We start from the raw sequence: 15,541 nt of genomic DNA, 5'->3' as shown, positions 1-15,541 counted from the left end.
AAATGCCATTGGGACTGTATTGAATCTGTAGATTGCTTTAAGTAGTATGCACATTTTCAAAGTATTAATTATTTCAGTCCATGAGCACAGAATATCTTTCCACTTATTTGTTTCATCTTCAGTTTCTTTCATTGGTGTTTCATAGTTTTTGGTATAAAGGTCTTTTGCCTGCTTGGTGAAATTGATTCCTAGGTATTTTATTCTTTTTAATGCAATTCTAAATGGGATTGTTTTCTTAATTTCTCTTTCATCAGAAAGAGAAATTCATTGTTAGTGTATATACAACAGTTCATTGTTAGTGTATATACAACAGGCTTTTGTATATTGACTTCGTATCCTGCAAGTTCACGGAATTTGTGTGTTTGTTCTAATAGTTTTTAGGTGGAGTCTTTAGTGTTTTCTATATTTTATATTATGTCATCTGCAAATAGTGAGTTTTACTTTTTTCTCTCTGATTTAGGTGCCTTTATTTATTTTTCTTGCCTAATTGCCCTAGCTAGAACTTCTAATGCTGTATTGGATAAAAGTGGTGAGAGTGGGCATCCTTGGCTTGTTCCCAATCTCAGAGGAAAAGCTTCGAGCTTTTCACCATTGAGTATAATGTTAGCTGTGGGCTTATCATATACGGCTTTTATTATGTTAAACAACATCCCTTTTATACCCCTTTGTTGAGAGTTTTTTATCATGAATGTCTGATGAATTTTGTCAAATGCTTTTTCTGTAACTATTTAGACAACTATGTTTTTGGACTTCATTTTGTTAATGGTGGTATATCACATCGATTGATTTGTGTATGTTAGACTATCCTTGTGTCCCTGGAATAAATCCCACTTGATCATGGTGTGTGACCCTTTAATGTATTCTTGAATTTGGTTTGCAAATATTTGTTGAGGATTTTTGTGTCTATGTTCATCTAACTCTGAATTTTAAAAGAATCATCCTCTGTTATCTCTTCTCTTCCTTTCTCATTTCTCTATTTGTGGGAATTTTTCTTTCTTTCTCAGCATTATCTTTATTTTTTCTTTATTCTTCCCTTTTTATTGCATTTATTGGGGTTACACTGGTTAACAGAATTATACAGGTTTCAGGTGCACATCATCTGTACACTGTATTGTGTGTTCACCACCCCAAGTCAAGCCTCTATCACCATTTATCCGCCCTATACCTCCCTCTACCTTCCCCACCCCCCCACCCCACCCCCGGCATTCACACTGTTGTCCGTGTCTATTAATTTTTTTTCTCGTTTTTTCCCTTTTTTGCTCTATCCCTCCACTCCTCCCTCCCTGTGCCCCCACCTCCCACTGACAGCTGTCAGTCTGTTACCTATGAGTCTGTCTCTATTTTGCTTGTCATTTGTTTGCTGATTCTTGGCTGTACTCATCTCAGTGCCCAAGGCCTCTGTTGGCCTGGCCGTCAATACTGTTTCTGTTTATGCTGGGTGCCCCTCAGGTTGTGGGTAGAGGCATGAGTTTCCGGAAGGCCTCTGGGCTTCTGGGCTCTCACGTCTCCTGACTCTCAGTAGCTTCCCCCACCCTGTTTGGCTAAAGTGCTCTAGCCTTAGGGTAAAAGCTGCTGCCTTCTCCCTGCTCCGAGGAGTGGGAGGGAGTCAACTTGCCCAACTCATCCAAATATAATTCCCCAGCAAGGCAACTTCCTTGACATAACCAAGGACCCTTCTGCTCCCTGTCAATGTAACTGCTCAGCATGGTGCATGCCAGTCACCCTCCCACTCTGTACAGAACCTTCTCCTGTGTGTGCTTTGGGCCGTGATCTCCTCAACCCATCTGATACCCCTCTGCTTTCTATCTTTCGGTATTTCTCCACCCTTCTGGGCCATTGAGGACATTGTTTCTTGCTTTTCAATGCTGTTATGGGTTATTTTTTAATCTTTCTCTTATTTCTGGAGATTTTTGGTGGAATGGAGAAGTCAGTTTAGTACATAATCCAAAGCAGAGTATCAGAACCTGTGAGTTTAGAGCATAGTTCTGGAGTCACCTACAACATGGATTTGACTCTCAGCTCTTTCTCTTACTAGCTGTGTGACTTGAAGCAATTTTCTTAATCCCCCTGAGCCTCCCTTCCCTTGTCTATTAAATGGGGCTCATTATTGTGACGCTTCAGTGAGTTCATGCACGCAGAGCCCTCAGCAGAGCCTCTAGCACAGTGAACACTCACTGTTTCATCTTCAGGTTATTTTTATCATTGTTTTTATTCTTATGTTTGTTATTAAACTAAGCTTGGTTAGTTGAGGTCCAGAGCGAGCTCCTTTTCCATCCACCTTATTTGTACTCAGCCCTTCTCCCGGCCTCACCAAAACAAGTAGGTTGATGCCTCCTCCCACTCTTTCTGCAGCCCAGCTCCATCGGCTGGAGGGACTGAGGACCATCGGTGTCACCACCAACGGTATCAACCTAGCCCGGCTGCTGCCTCAGCTCCAGAAGGCTGGTCTCAGCGCCATCAACATCAGCCTGGACACGCTGGTGCCAGCCAAGTTTGAGTTCATCGTCCGCAGGAAAGGTGATGAGGCAGCTCACGGCGAAGGGTGCCCCTCGTAGACCGGAGGCTGGGGCTGGGGCTGGGGCTGTGGCAGGAGGCCTGGTCTCTTGCTCTTGGTTTCTGGGCTGTAGATAAGCCCAGGCTTCACCCCTCACCCGCACCCAGTGTCCCTCGTCTTTGTAGCCACACCCTTGGGGACTTTTTGGGATCAGATGCTAAGAGCTGTGAGGACCAGCCTCCGCTTACCCAGCTACCAGTTTTCCCAGGACTAATAGGGTTTCAAGAACTCAAGACTTTCGGTTTTAAAGCCAATCTAGCCCCTGGCAAACTGGGACGAGCCGGTTACCCTATGATGAGCTCTGAAGAAATGTGGGCCGCCCAGGGTAGAAGCAGCTGCCCTGAGGTGCCAGGTCAGGGCCAGCTCTGTCAGGTGGGGTACCCCCAGCAGCCTCCAGGGGTGGTTCCTGTGCCCGTCCTGGGCATAGCCTCTCCCCGCACCCCCTGCAGCAGGCACTTCCTCAGCCGCCTCCTACTGGGCTTCGTCAGGGAGGGCTAGGCTGGAGAGGGTGACCGGCTAGAGCCCCAGGTCACATTAGGCCACTGCCCCCTGACGTCTCTTGAGTCGTGGGCTTCACATTAGGGCAGAAGCTCTTGCCTCCCCATGTGACTCCCTGTTTACACTTCCGTGTGCTGAGGAAGTGCTCCCGAGCCTTTGCCCTCTGGAAGGGCTGCTCTAGGCACTGGGAGGGGACAGACACACAGGACATTGCCCTGCAGGACAGGCTACTCAGGGTCAAGGTGTGAGGCCCCTGGGTCACCTTGGTTTGAAAAGTACCACCAAGAGGGAGAGAGAGCTCCTAGCAGGGGAAGACCTGTAGGGCTTCACAGAAGAGACATACACTGGGCCTTGAACTGGGGGGGGATTCAGAACAAGGGAGCTTACCCTGAGGGGGGTGTCAGTTGAGAGCCAGCAAGGGCTCTGAGATAGGAAAGTAGAAGGTGTATTTGTGCGCTTTACCCTCCACCCCAACCCCTACACATATCTTGCCCCCCCACCCCACCCCACCCGCCCGTCTCCATGTCTCCTTTCCTAGAATGAGGATTGGAGACAGTATGTCCTAACATCAGATCCTCCTTCCCATTCAGACTCCTGTGCCCACTGCCTCCTGTTAGGGGGCAGAGTGCTTTATAGAGGAGAGAAGTTCTAGATTATTCTAACCACATTTTGTATAAAAGCCATGCATTCCTTCGCCCTCCTTCACTGGGCTGTCCAAAAATGCTGCAGGGACATCACGGAGGCCACACGCAGGCCACCCCCCCTCAGCTGACGTCCCAGCTGGGAATCACAGGTGACCAGCAGGCTGCGGGCTGTGGGTGGGTGAGACCGGCAGGCAGTGGGTGCTCAAGTGCTTGGATGCAGGAGTGAGCTGAGGTGAGGAAAAGCCAGACTGGGGTAAGCACAGAGACAGGGGAGAACCACACACATGGGAGTCACTCAGCAGCCCCACAAACCTCCTGCACCCTAGGTGCTTGGTAAGAATATGCAGATTGTAGGAAGGGACAGGCTGTTGAGGGGAAAGCCTTGATGAGGGAGGCAGGAACCTGTGTTCTGAGAGATGCGGTGTGAGGCAGCCAGAGGGCCCTGCTCTCTCGACCTCGGCTTCCTCCTCGAGACTGAGGGCTCCCCAAATCAGAGTTGCACACTACAGCTCAGGGACCAAATCCAGCCCCGGCCCACTTTGTAACAGCCTGTGAACCAAGAATGGAGTCACAGGTAACATTTGCAATCAGTTTAATGACGGAACATTAACTGTGAACCCCAGTCATGCAAAATATTATCCCTGTAAAAATAATTCCTTTCTTCCATTCCGTATGTTGATCTGTATTACCAAAAAGTATAGCCAATTACTATCATATTCTGAATTTAGTCAATAAAATCTTTATGACATGCACCTACATAATATTCTCAGTTTTGCCTCTTGACCTGCAAAACCTAAAATATTTATGATCCAGCCCTTTACAGAAAATGCTTGTGGGGCCCTGGACTCAGTGGGCTCTGAGACTCATTACAGCTCTGGCGCCTCATTCCTCATGGGTGTGAGGGGGTCAGGGAGAGGGAAGAAGTTCCTGGACTGTCTCTCTTCTTCCCGCAGGCTTTCACAAGGTCATGGAGGGCATCCACAAGGCCATCGAGCTGGGCTACAGCCCTGTGAAGGTGAGGACCTGCCACTGCTATTGGCCCCTGAGTCCCTGTCCCCTCCACCCTAGCTTGGCCTTTCCCTGTTACCTGCTGGCCCCATGTTAGCTCAGTGTCCCCCTGCATCCAGCCCTGCCCGTCACCCCGCAAGGGAGGGGAGAAACTCCGACCCCATGGGATCCCCCAACCCAAGGAGAACAGTATGGTGAAAGGCAAGGATTGGGACCCCCAGTGGAGAGCCGAGGCAGGTCCCAGATCCTCAGAGTTCATCCCTGCAAAAGCAGCCCTGGGAGACAGCCCTCGTGGTCCCTTTGTCGCCGGACAGGTGAACTGTGTGGTGATGCGAGGCCTGAACGAGGACGAGCTCCTGGACTTTGTGGCTTTGACCCAGGGCCTTCCCCTGGACGTGCGCTTCATAGAGTACATGCCCTTTGATGGTCAGTGAGGTGGGGTGCGCGAGGGAAGGGAGGCTGGGCCTGTGGACGGAGCATGGAGACCCTAGGAAGGGTGGAGTAGCGCAGCAAGGTCTGGTTCACCCTGTGGGTGCTGCTGACCTCTCACCCTGCTGTGTGCCCCCCTGTGTGGGTAGAAATTTCTCCAGGGATGGTGGGGAGGGGCCCCAGTAGGCACTGGGGCTAGGGCCACGGTGGGGCATCAGAGGCATTTAGGCAGGGCCTCCTGACCTCCAGTCCCAGAGAACTGACTCCTGGACTGTGTGGAGGGTGGGCCCCGGAGCCCCTGGGTCCCTGCAGTGCTGTGACTCGGGGGCCTCCATCCCTGATACAGGCAACAAGTGGAATGTCAAGAAGATGGTGAGCTACAAGGAGATGCTGGACACCCTCCGGCAGCAGTGGCCGGAGCTAGAGCAGCTGCCCGAGGAGGAATCCAGCACAGCCAAGGTGCGGGGCAGCCTGGGGTGGGGCAGGGAGGAAGGATGGGAGAGCAGCAGGGGCCACACTGAGGTCGAGGGCAGCGATGCAGGGCAGTGCCATTTAAGCAGGGAGCCCTTCAGGACTATCACAGCCGCCTCCCTTCTCCTGGATAAAGAAGCAGGCCATGCATGGGATGGCGGTTAAGTGACTTGTCACAAGACACATGCCAGTAAGTGGTGGAGGGGTTCAGTCTCCTCCTCCACGGTGCCTGCTCTGGCCATGCTGCCCACGGGTCCCTGTACCCTTAGCAGGTTTGCCCTGGGGCAGGCCTGCTCGTTCCACAGGCAGAGCTCGTTCCACTCATGTGCCAGCGTCTTCTGTCTGAGGGCCTTGGGTGCTCCCTTCCAAAGGGCTCCCCTGGCGAGGGCTGTGGAGTGAGGGCTCATCTCAGGGAGGGAGAGCTGGCACCCCCCACCCATGTCCCCTCCACTGCCCTTTCCCTCCTCACCCAGACCTTTAAAATCCCTGGCTTCCGAGGCCAGGTCAGTTTCATCACATCCATGTCTGAGCATTTCTGTGGGACCTGCAACCGGCTGCGAATCACAGCTGACGGGAACCTCAAGGTGAGTGTCTGAATATCCCTCCCACCTGAGCCCCTTGGTTGGAGGGGAGACTGGCAGGGCCCACGGGATGGTTGGTGAAATAGCGTCAGATTTGGGGAGGTCCTGGGAGCAGTCGGGGAAGGGTAGCACATGGCCCCCATGGAACCGTCACCCTGGTTCCTTCCTTTCTTTCCTGGGCCCCTAGAGTAACTTGCAGCTGATGGGGAGCCACTTTCCAGCACTTAGTGCGGCCATAGTCTGGGGGGGGGGGGGGGGTGAAGGGTCACTGTGCACTCTCCCTGCCCCACGCGGGTTGGCCCCTTCCACCAGCCAGGGACTCGGCTCTGAATCCAGCCTCTGTTACTCATGCCTAAGTGTCTCTGTGGTCTCTGCCCTCAGGGGCTTTTCAAACCTTCTGTCTCTGAGTCCACAGTGCTTTGTATAGTGCTGGCACATAGTAGGTGCTTTCTAAGGTTCTGTGAGAGGACGGTAGGTATCTTCCTTTCTGGAACTCCTCACTTATCCCTGAGCCCCCCCAGAGCACCAGCCTCTCAGGGCTGAGGAGCCCTGAGTCAAGTGTGACTCACCTCAGGATGCCATCCTCACCAGCCCTCTGCTGTTCCACCCCCCATCAGGGTCACAGACTGGAGTAGAACAGGGCAGGCAGGTAATATCCCTGGGATGAGGGACCAGAAGGGGACCGAGGGGACATGGGGTGTGCATGCCATGTCCAGAGGGGACTGCGAGGACTCAGCCCAGCTAATCGGGGTCCTCTCATGGCCATTGGGAGGCCATTCCCTGGCAGGTCTCAGGATGTGTGGGTCTGAATTTCGGTGTGCTGTGTCCTCTGACAGCTCTTTAATTTTTGAAAGTACAGTGTACAAGCTGAAGGTGATAGGATCTAAGTCAGAGACAGGCCAGGATGTCTGAGTTTGCTTCCTGCCCTTCCAGCCTGTCTTGACTCCCCCATTGAGCACCTTCTGCCCCTCATTGTGGGACGTCCTGCCCTGACTATACCCCAGTCCTGGGAGGCCTGGGCACTGGTCTCAGCCCGTGGGGTCTCTAGGGATGCGCCAAGGTCAGGGATGAAAGAGGCATGCCGTCTCATCCGTGATGACCCCCTGCAGGTCTGCCTCTTTGGGAACGCGGAGGTCTCCCTACGGGATCACCTGCGGGCGGGGGCTTCTGAGGAGGAGCTGCTGAGCATCATCGGGGCTGCTGTGGGCAGAAAGAAGCGGCAGCATGCAGGTGAGGGGCGGGTGGGGAAGGCCAGCCTGGGGGGGTGAGTGGGTCACCGTCAGCAGGAGGGAGGCCAGAGTTTGGGGTTAGAGAACAAAGGCCAGCCTGGCAGGGAGCCAGGGGGCCTCATTGTTGGACCCTTAGACTTGGGGTGTGGTGATGGTTCTTGGGAAGTTGGCACAGCAGAGACTGCATGGGAGAGGGGCCCCGAATTCCTTGGGCTATTTTATTGGGTGGGGGAAGGGGGGTGTCATTGCCCCTCTCTTCCCACACATGGCCTTCTGCCAGGAGGGCAGGTCCTGGCGTCCTCGGACTTCTGGGCTCGGTCATGGTCATGGTCATGGGTGGCCCTGCAGGACACAGTGGGGGCTTTGTCAGGTGCTTGTAGGTGAGTGCATGGACACGGGCTGTCACCCCACCATGTCCATGTCCGTGTCACTGAACTCTCCTCCTCCCCCTTTCTCTCCCTCCCCTGCTCTCCTGTCCCTCCCCATCCTTCCCGTACCCCAGGCATGTTCAATATCTCCCAGATGAAGAACCGGCCCATGATCCTCATCGGTGGGTGACCCTGCAGTACGTAACCACTCACCCTTGTCATTGGGGTTCCCATGGGTGGGGCCCCTGCCATGAGGTACCCCTAGGTCCTGCACCTTATCTTGATGTCCTCCGCCCTGGTCTTCTTCTGTTCCTCCTTTATGCTTTCAAACCCCTTCAGGCCTTTACTGCTTTTGCTCTTGCCCGTGCATGGCTCCCCCTCACCAAACACGCCATAGAAATAATCACTGTCTCACCAGAAAGGGGTGTCCTCCGTATTTAATGACCACTGAGTTGTCCCCTGAATACAGAGCTCCTGGTTAAGACAGGCTTCATCCTAGGCTCTAGAATGCCCTGGCCTGGGTGCAGTGGCAGGTGTCCCTTCCCCTGTTGGGTGGGCCCGCTCGCGCATGGGTGCACCTGGACCATTAGCACCCACTGGGCAATGTGTTGTTGTTTCTGTGCCGGGCAGAACTTGAGCAGGAAGCTGAGGATGCTACTCATCTGTCAGGGAGGGCACAGCCAGATCGCAGCTCCTAGTTCCCTAGCTCCCATGAAAGTGTGTGATGGGGACATCTCTCATTGCGTAGGACGCCTGAAACAAAAACACCTTTTTATAGAGCTGTACGTGGCTCCCGCCTAGAGAACAGGCCAACCACGAGGAGCTTCAGGGTGCTGTTACCCCTCTGGCACGATGCCCAGACTAGAGCAGGGCAGCCTCACCCCCTTGGCCACAGCCAGATCATGGCCCCTGAATTGTACCACTGGGCAAGAGAAAGCAGTGAGGAAAAACTAGGGGAGGGACACTCTGCTGCAGAGGTTGGAGCAGAGTGAGCCCATGACTGGGAGGGGAGTAGTTGCTGTGAGGCAGAGAGAGCCCGGGGACCACCCTTCCACCTCAGCTGTCCAAGAAGGAAAGGCCATTCCACAATGGGCTCCACTGGGAAGACAACCCGATCATCTCGCCTCCCCACCTCCAGTATGATAGCCCTCTTGTTTGGCGTCGAGCCATGCCGACACACCTTGATGGCCAGGAGTGGGGGCACCTCGATGCCCAGGAGTTGGGGGTACCTTGATGCCCCCTTAAAAGAAAGCTTGTGACTCTGACATGGACGAGTAGGGGGCCAGGGCATGATAGAAAGCTGGAAATGGGAGACCTGTTTGCTCCATGAGGTAGATGATCACTCTCCAGGACACAGAGTAACTAAACTACTCTGGTTTCTGAAAACCAAGAGTTGCCTAGAGGAGGGCCCCTCAGGCTTTCATTGCATCCGAATCAGTGGGGTCTTGTTAGGTCAGATGCGGATTCAGGAGGTCTGGGTGGGGTTCTGTGTCTCCAGCAGTTCTTAGTCTCCAGCTACCGCTGCTGGTCTGTGGGCCACCCTTTGAGTGATAAGGTTCCCAAGGCCCTAGGGACCGCTGGGATCAGCCTGTCGTTTTGTGTGCGAGTCTGATGTGCTTGAGGAGGCTTAAAAGACATTAAGTAGATTAAACCTTTCCATCAGTAGCTGGTCTGCAAACGACATGATTACTGTTAACTTCATAGAGGAGGTAAAGATGAGAGTGCCCATAATTGGTAATTCAGGCTGAGACCTCGCTGCAGTTTTCTTCTGAGAAAATGGAGAGACATGGAGAGGTCATCTGATCCAGGCTTCATCTTCAGACCTTAGGTGTTTTTTAAGAGAAAACTTTGGCCACAAAGTTTGTGAGGAGGGAGCCCAGGATACCCCCCCACCTCTGCAGGACAGGCCGAAATGGAGGGCTGTTTGTCCAGTGTAACACTGGGTAAGGGCTGTACACGTGTATTCCAGGGGCCCTCCATCTGTGCATCTTCTGTTTTATCTCTTCCCCTCTGCTTTTTGTTCATTCCTCCGTCCCCAGTGTGGGCAAGAGCACTCGAAGTGGGGTGAGGGAAGGGTTAAGAGAAGAGGTGGGGAAACGAATGACCTTCCGGACTCAGTCTTTCTCCTCTCTCTTCCTTGCCTTCCAGAATCATTTCTGATGCTCCGAGATTCCCCACCAGCCATTCCAAGCATTTCCTCTTGGGAGCCACTCGGCATTCAGGGTCTGAGACACAGAGTGAGTTTCTCCAGCCAGGTGGCAACTTTGTGGAAAAGATGCCGGGTCCCCTGGACCCCTCCCCTCGCCCAGCAGTGGTTGGGATCTGACTCCCCTCAGAGACACTACAGTTCCCACCCAGACTCAGACACCAACCCAAAGTGCCTTAGCCCCGTGTCCCCGGCTCCTGCCACCCACTCAGGATCGCTGCCAACCTCGGACCAACTAAGCCACGTGGACACAGAGGGACGGGCAGCTATGGTGGATGTGGGCAGTAAGCCAGACACAGAGCGGGTGGCTGTGGCCTCCGCCACGGTTCTCCTGGGGCCTGTGGCCTTCGGACTCATCCAAGAGAACAGGCTAAAGAAGGGAGATGCCCTGGTGGTGGCCCAGCTGGCTGGAGTCCAGGCGGCCAAGCTGACCAGCCACCTGATTCCTCTGTGCCACCATGTGGCCCTGAGCCATGTCCAGGTGCAGCTGCAGCTGGACAGCACACGCCATGCCGTGGTGATCCAGGCGTCTTGCCGGGCTCGAGGCCCCACTGGGGTGGAGATGGAGGCCCTGACCTCTGCCGCGGTGGCTGCCCTCACCCTGTACGACATGTGCAAGGCGGTCAGCAGGGACATTGTGTTGGGGGACATCAAGCTCATCAGCAAGACGGGGGGCCAGCGGGGGGACTTCCATCGGACTTAGAGCTCCTGCCCCCTCTCACCCACGGCCCAGCCAGGTCAAGAGACGGGATGCGATTTGGGCCGAAGGAAAGATGTCTAGTTCCTTAACCCCGACACTGTCTACCTTCGGCAGTAGGAACCCAGGTCAGCCCATCCCTTACTGCTAATCTATGACAGCCTGCGAGGCCTCCTTTATTCAGAGAGAAACCAGCAGGCCCTTAGCCTTCCTGGACACTAGGTCACAGGAGGGGGTCACACGAGCAATGCTAAGTAAGGGAAAAATCAACTATGTCACCTGCAGGCTATTTCAGATGACCGGTTTCAGAGTCCAGCTTCCACTTCTCACGTTGGGTTTTCTCTGCTGCTTCCCTGGGGAGAGGATAAGGGCTCACAAAGCAGAGGAACCCACTTTGGGGGAAAGCACAGCTTGCACTAAGAACACTAAGAATGTACAAGGACTTTTCTGCAGCTCCGCCCGCCTGAGTCTTGGAGCTGCAGCCCTGCCCTGCCCCTGCCTTTCCGCCCTCCACCCTCAGAGAGAGCCTGGCCCCTTCAGACTTGCAGGCATTCGGTTTAACAACTTCACCGTCCTGCCTGCTCCCTGGCCTCCCCCTCCTCGAACAGGCGCACACGTGGGCTGCACCCCCCGAGGACTCCTGACCAGCCACTCATGCCGCACTGGCCCTGTGCACTGCTGTCCCACCCACCCCCCACCCCTTTATTCTGGAATATATCAGGGAAAAGAGAGTTGAAGATTGCCTTCACCCCTACAGCACACAAAATAAAGCCTCGATGCCAACTTTGGAGACACAGGAATGAGGACTGTGTCTGTGCACAAGGCACTAGCTGCTAAGATTTCATGCCCACCGCTCAACCCCAGCCCACAGCCACTCCCCCGGGGGCAGAGGAGCAGGAGGGACATGTCTTTCCTGTGTCCCCATAAGACAGGTGGGGGGTCCATAGATCAGGGGGTGCAATTAGAAGTTACTGGGTTTCACACCCCCAAGCCCTGGACTTGCTGGCTGGGCTCGCTAATGTGGTTGGGCTTCCTTCAGTCTATCCTCAGGGGTACTCTGCCTGCCTCCCTCTGCCCTGCACTCAGGTGTGCTGGTGAATGTTGAACAACCAGCTCTCAGGAAGAGAGAAAGCCAAGTTCTCGGGAGCCGGTTTCACACTACAGTAGCAGGTGAACTGATGTCAAGATTCCTGAAAGTGACAGTTGTGCTCTCATTGCTGGTAGGACCTGGCCCCCAGCATACCTCAAGGCCCTAACAGGAAGAAAGCACACGTTTCAAGACAGGCAGTGGGGATGGTATGGATTTAATATTTTTTAGTATTACAATATATTCTTATAAAAAAGGTGCGGGTAGAAAGGACACTGCCGATTTCGTACATTAGCCTCGTTTGTCCTCTGAGACAGCTGGTGAGAGCAGCCTTGGCAGGACAGTGTCCTTGGTAGAGGTCGGGGAGATGGCCACGGCTCCCAGTTGATGGAAATAGGTCGGGGTCGGGGAAAGCCTGGACTAGCCCCTTCCTAGCCCCCTGGAGAATGTGTTCCTCCCACTGCCCTAGACACACCTTATTTCCATCACGGGATGGCATGGGTGCTGTTGCTAAGAAAGGGGACAGGTTGCATTAGGTTATTGGATTTGACATGGGACACAAAATTAGCGGGAGAAATTCACCCGAAGGTGGCAGGAAGGGCACTGGAAAAGACCAGGGAACAAACAGGCGTAAACATGTAGTGTATCAAGAACCAGCACAGCCATCTCCACGGGCACTAGCCCCTTCCTGCCAAGTCAGCCACGATGGTCCGTGGTCCAAGGCACTGTTAGAGATCTGGCTCCAGTGGTGTCTGCAAAGCCACTGGCCAGATCTTGAAAATAATAAATAGAAAAGGAAAAATCTTTGGGGGTGAGAAGCCAGAGCCCTGGAACAAAGTATGTGTCCTCTGTAAACAGTGAAGCCAAACTGCTTTTCTGCGGATCCCACGTGTCTAGATCAGCTTCCGTATCCCTTGTCTTCCGTGTGCACGTCCAGTCTCCATGCGGATGGGCGCGCCAGGATTTGGACATGCCTGCCCCATAGCAGTGGAGCCCTCCCCTGTTCCCTTCCCCTGTGGGTTAGGCTGACCCCACCCACAACCCTCTCATCATCCCAACACCAGCATCCTGCGGTGGGGGTGAATGGGTAAAACAGCTCTCTGCAGCGCCTCTTCCTGGAAGCCTTCAGCTTGCCCTCACCTGGGCTCCAGGATGGCCCCCTCACACATGTCCTGGCCAGATTTGCGTTTGCTCAGATCCCTCGCCCTCGAACCAACACACATGCTGGGCTCACCAACCTTGGTTCTTCCTGGAAGCTACTCTGGTCTCACCCCCAGGAATTTGATGCAGGGAGAAGACAGGCAGCTGAAGAGTGGGCCCAGCCCACCGGTGTGTCCACTGGCAATAACCCTGAGCCGGAGGAGTAGGTTGGAAGGTCAGAAACACGGAGGGAGGGGCAGGGGGACAGAAGGGTGAGGAGCCCCCGGATGGGGTTCAGGCTGGCAGGTGCGGAAGACAAGGTCAAGTCTAGGGGGAGAAAGTGCCCTGAAAACGAGAGCTTTGGTGGGACTGACCTCAACTCCCTTCTTAGAGGACAGGACATTTTGCTTAGATACACCCATCAACCCACCTGCTCAAGATGGACAGACTGGAAGGTGGGAGTGAGCAGGACCAGAATGAGCACCTTGGCAGTCAGGTACCAATGAAGGGGTGTGACCCCCCACAGCGTTCCCCCTTGGCTCTTTCAGGCAGTGCACTCCCCAGGGAAGTCTGCCTTCCCCCTCCCCCCCATCTCCCTAGCTTCCCTGCCTGCTCCAGCCCAGGTCTGAACGCCTCAGAGAAGGCACCTCAGAGATGGCATCTAAATGCAGAGGGCAGCCCTGGCCCTTGGGACCCTCTCAGGGAAGGACAACCCAGGGCCAGCCTCAGCCAGACCAGACACATGGTTTGAGGTGGCCTCCTGCATACTGGACATGGGGGAGGTCACTGGGTCTGAGGAACATGAAGTGGTGGACTAGAAAGCTCAGGCCTGGGCTAGGCATTCAAGTGCTGCCCTCTGGTGAGGGGTGTCAGGAACTCCTGGCCAACATGGGAGGTCACTTGTCTCAGCTCAAGACCATGGCCAACAGAGGTGGGGGGAGAGTTTTGTTCCAGGGACCCTCTGCCCAAGGCACGAGGTATACTGGTGAGCGGGGTCTTGGTTGCAACCCTTCCCTTATCAGATGCATCAAGTGCCTGATAGTGAGCCATAGCCAGGGAGCCCAAAGGTACTTTCTCTGGGATTTGGGGTTAGTAGATAGGATGGAGGTGGCAGTGGGGAAGAAGGGGGAGACTTAAGACATGCAAGAGAGGCTTAAACGAGTTGTGGTGCAAGAAACACTGCTATTCTGTCCTGATGACTTGGTCCCTGGGCCACCCTTCCGGCTTCGTTTCCCCCGGAACACATCTGGCTAGAACACAGAACGCTTCTTGCCTTCCCATCAAGAGGCGAGTGGGCTCCCAGGTCAGTGTTCCACTAAGCCACCTCTTGAGGGATGGGAGCCTGGTCTCTCTCACCCTGTCTCTCAGGGCGCCACCCCACAGACACTCCCCACTGCACATGACATCTGGACCCAACCCAAGGACCTGTCCAGTCTGGATCTAGAAGTCTAGATCTGTGCCAGCATGTGGGTGCCATGCTGGAGGTGGGGAGCAGGGGCCCTTCAGGGGTCCAAGTGAGCCTCAGAGAGTGGCCCCTGGGGGCGGGGAGGCAGGAAGAGCGATGGGAAGAGGGGAGGAGGGGAGCCCCTTCAGGTAGGTGCGGGAGACGCCCGGCCCTGCCTCACAGCCCCACCCCGGGACCCAGCCCCGGGCTCTGCACTGAGCACCGTGTGATTTAAGCATCCCGCCGCCTCCACTCAGCCCCTCCAGTCCGTCCCTGGCTCCTGGCCTGCTGCGGCCAGTCCCCCGGTCAATAATTTAGCCTGTTTATCGCCCTCTCCCGGGTGACCTCCGGGGCCTGGCTCCCCGACCGCTTGCGGCTGCGCTTGAGCTTGCACAAGTCCTTGTCAAAAACCTCCCCAGAGCGCAGGGCTGACACCAGGTCGTCGAACTCGCCTCCCTCCTCCAGGGCGCCGCCCGCGTGAACCTTCCGCTGCCGCTGCCACCGCTCCCGCTCCCGCTGCTCCTTCAGCTGCAGGGGCGAGGAGGGACGGGTGAGGCCAGGGCGCCCCCTTAGTCTGACTTTCAACCCCCGAAGGGCCACCTCCCAGGCTGTGCGCCTCGACGCCGGTGTGCGCCAGCCGGCCCCTCTCCCCGGGTGCCCGGTGCTGCCCACCGCACACGCTCTCCCCTCAGGCCGGGAAGACCACCCTCGCCCCTTGGGGGCTGCCATCAGCCCCTAGTGCTCCTCAGGCCCTGTCCTCCTCGCACACCCCCTGACCTGGCCCCTCGGTGGCACCCCTTGGGCCTGCCCTCCGCTCACCATGGCTTCCATGCGCGCCCGCCGCTCCTCCTCCTCCTTCCGCCGCCTCATGGCCTCCAGGTCCTGCCTGGCCTCTGAGAAGGCCTGCAGGAAGGTGTCGAAGATGCCAAAGAATTCATCCGGCTGCATCTTGCTGTCCTGCTCCCCAAAGTGCACCAGGGCCTGGGAGAACTGGAGGGGGGAGAAGGGGTTGGAGAGTCGCCCAGAGCACCACGGGCCCTGGCCACGTGGTTAGCTGGGTGCCTGCCGGAGCCGAGCCCAGTCAGGCTGGGGGATGGCATGGAGAAGGGAAGACCCCATTATCATCTGGGTGAGGACAAGGCTGAGGGAAGGAGTGGGACAGACACCCTGGGGACGTGGGGGGTC

At 55.4% G+C, this 15,541-nt stretch overlaps 2 protein-coding genes across 3 annotated transcripts in view; one reads left to right on the top strand and one right to left on the bottom strand.

Moving 5' to 3' along the window:
- The window catches only part of MOCS1 (molybdenum cofactor synthesis 1), a 39,914-nt gene extending 27,976 nt beyond the window's left edge, over positions 1–11,938 (top strand). Inside the window, exons 4-11 of one of the 2 annotated variants that reach the window (XM_087817377.1) lie at positions 2,353–2,517; positions 4,650–4,711; positions 5,019–5,130; positions 5,480–5,592; positions 6,078–6,188; positions 7,295–7,415; positions 7,917–7,964; positions 9,931–11,938. In XM_087817377.1, the coding sequence (XP_087673503.1) occupies positions 2,353–2,517; positions 4,650–4,711; positions 5,019–5,130; positions 5,480–5,592; positions 6,078–6,188; positions 7,295–7,415; positions 7,917–7,964; positions 9,931–10,691 (1,493 nt within the window). In that variant the 3' untranslated portion in view covers positions 10,692–11,938. The remainder of the gene's footprint in view (positions 1–2,352; positions 2,518–4,649; positions 4,712–5,018; positions 5,131–5,479; positions 5,593–6,077; positions 6,189–7,294; positions 7,416–7,916; positions 7,965–9,930) is intronic. The other variant, XM_087817376.1, reaches the window with a different exon arrangement.
- A 2,488-nt stretch (positions 11,939–14,426) lies between these two features.
- Positions 14,427–15,541, bottom strand: part of DAAM2 (dishevelled associated activator of morphogenesis 2) — a 101,985-nt gene continuing 100,870 nt past the window's right edge. Inside the window, exons 24-25 of the mRNA XM_087817375.1 lie at positions 15,176–15,346; positions 14,427–14,884 (exon numbers count right to left, since the gene is read on the bottom strand). Of these exons, the coding sequence (XP_087673501.1) occupies positions 14,663–14,884; positions 15,176–15,346 (393 nt within the window). The 3' untranslated portion in view covers positions 14,427–14,662. The remainder of the gene's footprint in view (positions 14,885–15,175; positions 15,347–15,541) is intronic.

The sequence above is a fragment of the Miniopterus natalensis genome, chromosome 5 (assembly GCF_054644295.1).
Source record: "Miniopterus natalensis isolate mMinNat1 chromosome 5, mMinNat1.hap1, whole genome shotgun sequence".
NCBI lineage: Eukaryota > Metazoa > Chordata > Mammalia > Chiroptera > Miniopteridae > Miniopterus > Miniopterus natalensis.
This window is presented reverse-complemented; position numbering and strand designations above follow the sequence as displayed.